The 11723-nt window shown below is 46.2% G+C and overlaps 1 protein-coding gene across 1 annotated transcript in view; it reads left to right on the forward strand.

Moving 5' to 3' along the window:
- CASZ1 (castor zinc finger 1) overlaps window positions 1-10926 on the forward strand; it is an 81908-nt gene extending 70982 nt beyond the window's left edge. Inside the window, exons 16-19 of the mRNA XM_074161448.1 lie at window positions 2438-2586; window positions 4479-4713; window positions 6128-6421; window positions 9677-10926. Of these exons, the coding sequence (XP_074017549.1) occupies window positions 2438-2586; window positions 4479-4713; window positions 6128-6421; window positions 9677-10926 (1928 nt within the window). The remainder of the gene's footprint in view (window positions 1-2437; window positions 2587-4478; window positions 4714-6127; window positions 6422-9676) is intronic.
- The last annotated feature ends 797 nt before the right edge of the window (window positions 10927-11723 follow it).

Genomic DNA, 11723 nt, shown 5'->3' on the forward strand with positions numbered 1-11723 from the left:
TGAAAAAAAGCATAGGGGGAATGCCTGCTCTGATGAGTGCCTTGTGTGAAAGTCTTCCTCTATCAAGGAAGTTGCTGCTTTGCCTGATTCCAGGTGGCTTCAAATGAAACTTTTATTTTTTAGCCATTGCCAGTGCGGCATAATGAAAGCCAAAGGAGGTAGTGGTATGGAGCATTCAATAAAACTACTCCCTTCTCCTCCAAAGCCATTCTCCACAGTGCTTGCGGGCAGCAGGGAATGCAGTGCTGTCCCTTTGTGCCAGCTTCCCACCAGCGCCCGGCCTAAGGAGACGCCTGAGACGTGGCACAGGCTCAGACTGTGGCTTGCCCACTTGCCAGAACTGTTAGCAGCAGAGCAGTAGTTACTAAATCTAAGTGCCTCTAGTGTAAAGCTGGTAAAACAAACACACAACAACAGAAAGTAGACAGCTTTCCCAGGGAGGTATCTAGAGCTGGAATCTGGGGCTCTGGCCTGGGGGAAATCCCTAAGGATGGTAGCTCCAGCAGAGCTCTATCCTGAACTGCCTGGGATTCACTTAACCCTCATAGTTGTGTTTTGGCTTACCCGTATCACAGAGCTAGTCTTCCCTGTCGCTCCTGGTTGGAACAAAGGCTGAAACAAAACAGGGTTCACAATAACACTCCCGGGTGCTGTTCTCTCTCATTGCAGGGAAACAGCCACAATAACCAGCACCAAACTTTTATTTTCAGGTTTGAATATATCAAGAATTTGTCCCCAAATGGTTGCTTGTTTGTGGTAACCACAGTAATGAGTGTCAACACGCCGGGCCAGTACTTACCTAGGTCTCATTTACACATGTCAGTAGATTGGGCAGTTGCTGTTATTTACTCAGCGTGAGGTGTTTCAGGTGATAGCAGGGGCCAGACAAAGCAGGACAGTGATATATGACACGCAGCCTACACGGGTGCCCTGGCAACAGGCGAGCCTTCACCTGCCCTTTGCTGATACTGTTTCGGTCCCGCCAGCACTGTTTGTTCTCCAGCCCAAAGAACAGCACAACGTGATGGGGAGGGCAGATGAGGTGGGGCTGTGGGGGAGTGCGATACCTAAACAAACATAAACTTGGCACGCACATAAAACGCTATCTGGGAGCTAACGATGGGCTGGGTGATTCGGGAGCTGTTTGGCAGCGAGGCATCTACAGGCTGCACATGTGTCAGCAGTGTTTATTTTTGGGAGTGATGTGGTACATGCATCCAGCAGTATGTACATATGCCTATAGGTTGGGCTTGCCATGCAATAAACATACAGTTAGCCAGCACTCTGCATTTGCCCATGTAGGTACAGGCAGCGTGATGGGATGGGGCAGCTGGATGTGTTCCTGTAGGTGTATATGGTTACACCAACGTGCAAATGCATGTCGACTTCTTGATGCTTTTTATGTTGCGTATGTATATATAACAGGTGCAGAAAGCACTGGCCTGCTTTAAGGGCTGTGAATGTTTCTGAACAAACACACACGATAGATTTTTATATGTATGTACATGTATAAATATATACATGCATGTATGGGTGGGGAGGGGGAGAGAGAGATATGAAAAATACGTAGGTATGTCAGCAAAGGTGGATGGGTGTAGATAGATGATGGGTAGATGAGTAGAACTGAGCCGGTACCTCTGTGTATAAGGGTATGGCCAAGGGATGATAGAGAACAGACAGAACCTGATTATTGATATAGCTGTGCTTTACCTGCAACAAGCCGTTGTTTATCAGCTATAGAACGTAGCTGTTCAGGATTGTCCGTTAATGAGATACACAAAGTCCCAGCATGCATGGACCTACCCATGAGGAGCAAAATGTGTCAAGTGCTGTGTGCCAGAACCCTTATAAATTGCTTGTTGTTTAGTAGCTGCCCCTATTACACAACAAATTTGGAGTGGCAATAAACACCTCCTGGCTCATTTCTATCTGACCAGAGAGCATACACTGTCCAGAGCTACAGCTTTTAAGAGACTGCTTTTCTGAGAGCACAGTTAAAGGAAAAAAAGATAAGAGGAACCTTTCATTTCTAATCTAGTTGTGACTGTGTATTTTTGATTGTAACTTCTGTGATACAGTGAAATGTCTTGAGTTTGTTCCCTTTGTAAAGGAAGGGGCGCTAGCTAAGACTGGAGAGTATTAGGCACTACTAGATGTAATGGTGATGTTCCTTTCTTTATAACAAAACGAAGAGGGATGGGACTAGTCTGCAGCTCAGGATCACTTCTTAAATCCACGTACACTGTAATCCTCTCTTGCAGTTGCTCAGCAGGCAAAAGATCATGGTGGTTTTTTTTTCAAAGGGATAGTTGATAATCTTCAATCCACCACAAATCTATGTAGCAGCAGCTTTGTCCCGACTCCCAGTCATCTTCCCTACAGTCCTTGTCCCTCTTGGTACCTTCATGTACTACATACAATCATTTTGTGTCTTTAGGTTGCAAATACAACCAGGTGAACAGCCACTTCCACTGCATTCGAGAGGGCTGCCAGTTCTCCTTCCTGCTCAAGCACCAGATGACATCCCACGCTAGAAAGCACATGAGAAGGATGCTGGGGAAGAACTTTGATCGTGTTCCTACTCAGGTGACTCACTGGTTATTTAAGTTGTTGGTCCCTTTGGTTGCTGCAGAACTGCTTTAGTGCCAAGACACTCGTACACAGACTCTTAAGGATATATGTCTGCATTGGGGGATGCAGCTGGGATATGCCAGTTCACCCAATCTGGCTTTAGCTGGTTGGACTTCGACAGTATGAGGAAAGATGATGAAGCCTAGACACTGAAGCATTACTTAGTGTAAACAGCTTTGCCTTGTGAATTATGGAGAAAAAAATTGAGAAAGATAACACTAAAATACTCATATTTACAACTTGAACTCCCTGCTCTCTCAATATACACCAATTGGCTTGTTAAAATTAAAGTGCTTAGGATGTGGAAGAACTGAACATTCTGGTTAAAGCAACATTTCCTGTGGCACTTAAAGAATTATTTGCTGCTTCCACCTAGGGTGGGAGAACTACCAGTCTCGAAATTTCTCTTCCCTTATTGATTTGGAATTAGTTTGGGGCACTCCTTGACCTCTCTCAGGAAGTAGCAGAGCAATGCAGTTGCTTCTTTTCTAATGCGTAACTGAGAACAACTGGCAGATGAGGTTTGTCTGTCTCGTGAATAAATTGAAGAGTTTCAACTGCAGCACTGAGCTGCTGCTCAGAATGGCAGCAGTCCTGCAATCTCCTGCTGCTGCTTCTTATTCCTTAGTTGCTTTAACTTCCATTGACTTGGGAGATGAAACAAGCTGGTTTTATTTAAATGCCTGCGACTGATCTGACCCTAAGGACATCTTCTGGTATATGAAAAACAAAAGGGCCATCTGTAGAAACAAGATGGGAACCCTCTTTCATTCCACAACATGGGAATGAGAGGTCCCTATTAGTTATTAAGTACTGTCAATGAGTTAATTGTTCAGCTGCTGTTGGATTGAATGAGTTCACAGATGCCAAGGAACTGGTGTTAGTGTTGTGGTAGTCTTTGTTCTGAACGCAAAAAGCTTAGGTACAAGAATCAAACTTATGAGAGATTTAACAAATACATTTGTCTTTACTACTCAGCAGTACATGCTGAGTCTAGCCCAAGGAATTTTAGTACATGCTGAGCAGAAAATGCTAGTTTTGACCTCCGTCTCCTTTCACTGGCAGTCCTGTGTCAGTTCAGCAGTGGAGAAGCAGTAATCGTGGCCTGAGCAATTCTGGGAGCACACAGTGCTGGTCTTACCCTATTGCTGCCCAGTTTGTCCAGCAAACAACAAAACAAGGATGAAATCACAAATTGGCATGTGGCAAACCTAACCAAATTACTGAACTGCCACTGCCTTTTTGCATTTGAACATACTAACTCCAGTTTTCCCATTCCTTAGTGCTCAGTAGGCACTTAGTGGTGTGTTTGGATAGACGTTGCTGCTGGGTACCTACCCATGTCACTCTCCAGAGGACCATTCCAGGCCAGGCCACAGCAGCCATGTGTGAACACGGTGTACAGACACGTCACTGGTTTCAGCCTCTGTTCCCCTGTTGCAATGTCTCAGCACGCAGGCACCAGGACAGTCATGTCGGTAGTTGTATTTCCAGTCTCTAACTGCAGCAGGACCTACACAGTAAGGTAGTAATGCCAAGATTAACACCTCCTGTTGTTGAATGCATCAGAATCCACACACCAGGATCCTGGTGCCAAGATTAACACTCCCAGCCTCTGAGCGCATCACAATTCACATACCAGGATACATGTGCCAAGTTTAGTGCTCTGAGCTCCCAGTGAAGGAAGATTCACGCTCCTGGCCACAGTGCCATGGGTTCCACTCAGGAGCATGTTCCAGCTATCCCTCATGAACTGTGGCAGAGAGAAATAAACGTGCAGACAGATGGTTTTGGTCTTGGCATCTTGCTTTTGGTGTGAAAGTCCCCGTCCTGTTTTCTTGCTGCAGGTTATTGGCCACACTCCAAGAAATGAAAATCTCCCCCAGGTTGGCAGCATGGCACCCAGCCCAGCCTCATCAGGAACCCCAGCTTCCTTTCAGGGACCCCCAAGCATGATGGACACTGAAACAGATGAGTACATGGATTACACTGGCTGTAGCCCTGGGGGTATCTCCTCTGAATCTTCCAATATGGACCGCAGCTGCTCCAGCACTCCAGTGGGCAATGAAAGTACATCAGCAGGTAAGAGAGAAGGGAGGGTGTGTGACATGGGGCATCAGTTGCCTGCTCTCTCGGGAGATAAACTCATGAAGAGAGGCCAAAGGACAACTGCACCTTAAAACAAAAACTGTGCCAGCTTCACAGTAGCGCCTCGTACTAACCTAGCTCCTCCATCATTTGTGAGGAGAGATCCATCAAAGTGTGCATCTCAAGCATCCATGAACTAACAGCGTATATTTTTTCTTCCCTGAAGAGAGGTTTTTAGCCTGTGTCTTGGAGTTGAATCTATTTTAATAACTGATTTAAAAAGAAAAAAGAAAAAAAAAGTTGTGGGCCTCTTCTGTACTCAACATTTCCCCTGCTGTCCTTTTGTATTTCCTCGTGCCGCATCTGAAGTCAGGCACTGTCCTGTACTGTTGAGGTACAGAAAGATTGTGCAATAGCAAATACTATATACACAGGGGAAAAAAACCTACCACATCTTGAGAAATCAACATATAAAAGCAGCTCACTGAGCTCCCTTCCTCATGCAAAAACTCTTGTTCCACTTTGTGCAGTGCTGCACAGAAGAAACCGCCATCATCCCCTCTTTTTGGAAATAAGTTTCTGCCACTGTTTCCCATTTGCCAGGATAACGTGTAGCCATCTCCCACTGCCCTGTATTGCAGAGTTGTCTTTTCAGTAGTCAGGTATCTTTTATGAATTATGTTATCATCTAGTGATGATCCAGAGATCTCTTAGCTGTCTTTCCCAGGGTTAAGTGTTACATTCTAGACAGGCTGCCTCACTGAGTTTGCTTTAATTTTACACACATTTTCCTCCTTTTCTTTCCCACACCAGTTAGATGAAGGTTATGTAGCACAGCTCACCGTATGTTGTTATGAACACTGCTGGGTCATGACAGTGGTTGTCCCATGACATGAAAGCTCCTCCAGAGAGTTCTCATGGGACAGTGGTTCCTGGCACTCTCTCCTTTGTCAGGATGCCATCTGGCCCAAGTCACACTTCTAGGACATGGCCCCCCACTGCTATCCGGGTAGGATGAACTCCACCACTCAAAGCGTAAGACCACCCTTACAGCTATGAGCTGGTACAAGCTGGCACTAGACAGATGAACAAGGACCAAACGAGCAGGAATTCCTGCATGAAAGCCTGTGGCTCTTCCCCCAGGCCACTAAAGCCACCTTGCATTCTGCAGAGACAACCCTCCTCTTCCTGATGCTGTCAGTTCCTCACCTTCTGTTTCTTCTCTGTTACAGTTCTGTTTCATACATTTGTGAATGTATTTTCCATTTTCATCATATTGCTTCTGCTCTTGGGTTCTCATTTCAGTTCTTTTGTTTTTTGTTTTGTTTTTGTTTTTTTTGTTTTGGTTTTGTTGTTTTGTTTTTTTTTCCTTTTTTTTTCTGCTTTTTTTTCTCTCCACATTCTCCAGGCTGCCTGGTTCCTCCTACTGCTACCGCTGCTGCCGATGACGCTACCCACAATGCACCACAACCTCAACCACCATCTCTGCCTCCATCTTTCTCACAAGCCCTGCTTAGGTCTCCCCTTCCCACCCTCCCCTATCTTTTCTCTCCATCTTGTCTCTCATACTCTCTGCTCAGTGCCACTCTTGGATCCAGCAGAGGCATTGTCATGCCTGCCGCCAGCACCACTGGGTTTTCGCCCATCATTGCCACTCCAACTCCAGTAAAAAGTGACGTTCCCTTAGTTCAGGATGCAGCAGGTAACACTTCTTTCCTTTCTCTCCTAGTGTCCTGTGCCCATCTCCTTCCCCACTCACCCTGCCCACAATTTTTTCTCTGCACCTTTGAGTCAGTAAAAAAGCAAACGTCACTCTGTGTCTTATTTAACTTTATCCAAAGGCCCATCTGTGCCTACTCCTTTTGTCTGCTGACACAGTAACCACAGCAAAGAAGGGTAACCAAAACCACAGCAAATCACTGAGGGACATTTGGATACCTGAGAGCAATTGCCACCAATTCCAAACTATGGAATTCCAAATCTAACAAAATCCATAGCTAAAAAGCCCTTTCAGCCTCTTGATAACAGCACGGTGGCCACAAAGCAAACTTTTGCTCATGTAGCGTTAATGGGACTTGGAACTCTTGTTCAGATCTTCCAGGCCACCCAACCCAGTGCCTCCCGTAGTCTGCTGTCCCCATCCCAGCAGGTAAATGTCTGACAAGGCACCCGGCTCCTGTATTTTTATAGATCTTATAAGCTTCACTGCTTCCTATTCATATACGAAGCCATAAAATCCAGGGCTGCTTTCCCCAGCACCAGTAAGAGAGTAAAGTACAGTCAGTGTCACCGCGGTGACATCATCAGACAGCTCAGGCTGTTTCTCACACTCGCTGTTATTTACATCTGCTCTTAACAGCTGCAGAAAATACATCTAGATTTTAATTCTGAGCTGCCATGTTTCCCATGTGTGACTAAGATCAGAGATGTCTCAGGCTGGAGGTTCTCATTCCAGCTGGGAATGTTTTTTAGGGTGTGTCTCAGTTTTGGCTTCTTTCCCCAACTCCCAGCTCTTTTCTAGTTAATTAAAGGCGTATTTGTGCTTAAACTTCACACTTAAGAGGATTCTGGCAGCCTACAAGTGTCCCAGTCATTCTTCCTGCCGGTTTTAGTAATGCACAAATACAAGGCAAACGGTTGGGAGTATGGCTGCGGGACCAACTCCACTGGGAAGTTCACAGGTTTTGCTCATGGGACTTGGCGGGAGAGGAGTGTGTTCCAATGAACAAAATTCACAAGAAACTATATTTTTGCTGCTTTTTTTTTTTTCAAACTCACTTGCATGCAACTTAATCTTGTGCTGTGCTTTCCTCTAATGTTGTATTTTTACATTTCTTTTTACCTTTGTATAGTCTCATGAATGTTTACATTAGTAGTAATTGAAAAGAGAAGTTTATGGCTTGCACTTACCACTGAGATTTGTTTGGGATTAAATCTGTTGAGATTTGTAATCTTCGGTTGGGTGCTAGGGCCTGAACGTTGTCTAGTGGCTGAAGGAGGAGAGGGTACCAGGTTATCGTCTCTTCTTCATACCCTTGCTCTGAAACTTTGCCTGTATGAGAAAAGAAAATTAGTTTAACTAAAGTTCTAAGCCCATCTGTTTGAACTGTTGTGAAAGCTGGGCAGATACATTGAGTTTTAAATGGGTAAAGTTTAAATTCTAGTTATTTCATCTCTAGTTATGGCTTATCCTGATTCCTGTGTGAAGGCAGACAAGATGAGCGTTCAAACTAATGATAAAAGACATGATGGTTTGGCTGTAATTTTTTTTTTTAAAGAGGGAGTAAGGAGTTGATCTGGAGAGCGGCAATTTGTCCAGGCAACGATGCACTTAAACTAGTTGCCTAGAAGCGGAGAACGATGTATCAGATGTTTGGGGGGGAGCAGAGAGTAACTGGTCACAGATTCTGTAGCTAAGAGCTTGCCAATTTAAAATCTGCAGTGACAGAAAGTTACTCTTTCATTGGTAGCTGGTTAAATTAGCCTTAGCACACTGTTTCCACCAGCTACATGTCACTAAGATGGTCTCACCAGGGATGCCCCAAGCTGGTGTCTTTATTTGCAGCCTGAGCCAAAGTGCCGTGTAACCAACGGTTGTGGAAAAATCTTTTGTTCTTTGCATATCCTGCAATCGTGTGAACGGTGCAGGAGATGGGGTTGCTGCTACCATTTCCATTGACTTGTATCACTTCAGCTTTTGGAGGCTTCCCACAACAATCACCATGTTCTCTTAAAAGGTTGTCATTTGAAGGGCCAGATGTGGCAAAAATAGCATTTATCGCCTTTAATACCTGCTTATCAGCCAGAAAAAAATAATTCTGCAACAGTCAAACAGTTGACTGTTTCTTCAGTCTTGCAGACAAGGATGCAACCTGCTCTTTTTAAGAGGATGGCAGTTTCAGCATCAAGAGAGGCAAAAAAAAAAAAAAAAAAAAAAAAAAGTATGTTTTAGTTGCAAGCTATAATTTCCAATTACACTCACAGTTCTGCACCTGGTGAGAAATTCCTGCCTCCAACCTCATCTGTGCTGCATGTTGATACTGGAGATTGTGGTTTGATTCTGGAAATAGCAAGCAGAGAAGAAAAAGAAGTTCAGAGATATGATGAGGTCGAGTCCTTGATGTCAGCTTGATCCTAGGGGACGGGAGCACTAGCCAGTTATGCTGGCCCTGTGAATGAAAGTGGAAGATAGATGAGGGCTCTTTATTTACTAGGGGCATCATGTGATTTTTGAGACCCAAGGGAAAGCTGTAGAACTGGTATTTTCTCTCAGAGTCCACTGGCTAGTGATGATGAGAATTAGCCCCATTGAACATCTGTCCATCTGTCTTTCTAAGTGCACTCATCGTAATATGTAGGCTCATTAGAGTGAGGGATGTTGCAGTCTCCTGGCCAAAGTCCATCCTATTTCTATAAATCCCCCCCCTTGCAGTTTTAATCACGCATGGGATCTTCCTTCACTTCCTGCCTCTCCTTGGCAATTGTAGTGTATTACAAGAGCCTGGATTGGGGAAAACAGTGTATACGTACCAGTTTTTAGCATGTTTAAACTCTTTTACCGCTTCAACCCCAGTGAACTATAGTAAAACACCTCAGCCTTTGGACTGGAACAAGCCAGTTCGATGGTATTAAAGTCTGATTTGAGGAACACAGGACCAGAGAGAAAGCAGCAAGAGAAACTGCAAGAGTAGCAAAAGAGAGAAGCAACAGTTAGCATTCGGACAACGTAACGTATACCAGAGGAGCAATTAAGGGCAAGGTGGGATATGGTGAAAATTGAGAAAGCGCTGAGCAGCCGCCATCAGCCTGCCCACAGTCCCAGAGTCCAGGCTTGCTGAACGCTTGAGGGATGGGCTGCTGGGTGGGAACAGTCTTGGCAAATACAGAGCTTGCCAGGATGGTTGGGGATGGAGAGACCTGGCTGTCAGCAACACCACTCTTTGCTTTTTCTCCTCAGGGAATACCATCACTATGCCAACTGCCTCAGGGGCCAAAAAGCGTTTCTGGATTATTGAGGACATGTCCCCATTTGGCAAGCGCCGTAAGACCGCATCCTCGCGCAAGATGCTGGATGAAGGGATGATGCTGGAGGGATTTCGGCGCTATGACCTCTACGAAGACTGCAAGGACTCCAGCTGCCAATTCTCTCTCAAGGTTACCCACTACCACTGCACGCGGGAGAATTGTGGCTACAAGTTCTGTGGCCGTACCCACATGTATAAGCACGCCCAGCATCACGATCGCGTTGACAACCTGGTATTGGATGATTTCAAACGCTTCAAGTCTTCGCTGAGTTGCAACTTCCCAGACTGTCAGTTCTCTGGCAATAGCACACACTTCCACTGTCTGCGTTGTGGCTTCCGCTGCACTGACAGCACTAAGGTGACAGCCCACCGTAAGCACCACGGCAAGCAGGACGTCATCAGCGCTGCTGGCTTCTGCCAGTTCAGCTCAAGTGTGGACTGCGAGGTGCCTGACTGCAAGTACAAACTCAAGTGCTCCCACTTCCATTGCACCTACCCCGGCTGCAAACACACGGTGGTGGGCATGTCACAGATGGACTCGCACAAGCGCAAACATGAGAAGCAGGAGCGAGGGGAGCTTCCTGCCATCTCTCCAGGCCCTGAGGGCCTTGCCCACTCCACTCTCGAGTATGACATCCAGAACTCTTCCATCAACCTGGACAGTTCCCTCAACCTCAGCACTGACAACAACAGCTCCCTCTTCTTCCTGCAGAACGCGGCTGGTGTGGGCCTCAACGATTCCCTGGACCTCAGCAAGAAGCAGTCAGAAGTCACTGAAGGTCCATCACCGAGCAGAGCCGGGACCGCACCTCAGGAGAGGGGGGCGGTGGCATCTGGCTCTGGTGATGTGGAGGACGAGGACGACTCTTCCCAAGAGGATGAAGAAGATGACGAGGAGGAGATGAATGAAGAAGAGGATGATGATGAAGAGGAGGAGGATGATGATGATGAGGAGGAGGATGATGAAGAGGAAGACCTGAACACAGATTCTGAAGAATCGCTGCCTGACCCTGAGGGCCTGGCCACTAAAGAAGATGGAGAACCAGAGGAGGCTGCTTCTTCCACAGACCATGGCGATGCTTCCAGGCCACAGGGCGAGCCAGCCCTTACTCCAGCCCCAACTCCTGCTCCAGCTCCAGCTGCTGCCCCAGCCTCTACCGTTGCTCCAGCAGCTTCTCCTTAATCTTAGAGACAACAGCGGCAGTGGTTTGGTTTTGCTCTTACACAGAATTACTAAGAGGACCCCATATGAGGCAAGAACAAAGATTGGGACGGCAAGTGAAAAACAAACTCCGTGCCACACACACACACACGAGAGAGAGAGGAAGGAAGGAAACCCACGCTCCTCCACAGGCCCCATAAGAGAGACAGGTTCGCAGCAGGACTGGTGCTGCATCGCTTCATTCTGCAGATCACAGAACATGGGGGCAGGACGCAGCAAGAAATACCCTTTTATACGGACATGAACCTTGAGGGTACCAGCTGCTTTTCCTTGCTCCCTGCATGGTGCGTGGGGCCTGTGCCCATCTGGGGACCCTTTGTTATGGGTGGGGCTCTATCCCCCCATTTTTCTTTCTGGGTTTTATTTTTCCATGTTTTCAGTTGTACGATATTAATAATAATCTCCACTTCTTGGAGGGGGGTGGGTGGGAACAACAGGTAATGAATTTTAGAAATATATATTTGTGTGTGTGTCTCTCTCTATATATATAATGTACACACACACACACATATATAAAATTCGAGGAATTGGTGTCACAAAGACAACTAGCTCAGCTTTTGCCAGTGGGAAGGAGGGGGTGAGGGGTGTGTGCTCTCTCTCTCTCCACCCCTCTCCCCTTCTTTCTCCAGCATTAAATGAATGGCATCAGACAGCAAGGGTGGGAGCGGGTATTTATTGTCACATAAATGAGGACGCATTAATGAATGAGCAGGGGTGGGAATGGGACACTCCTCTGTTCTTCCAGATCCTTTTTACTA

The sequence above is a fragment of the Numenius arquata genome, chromosome 20, assembly GCF_964106895.1.
Source record: "Numenius arquata chromosome 20, bNumArq3.hap1.1, whole genome shotgun sequence".
Lineage (NCBI taxonomy): Eukaryota > Metazoa > Chordata > Aves > Charadriiformes > Scolopacidae > Numenius > Numenius arquata.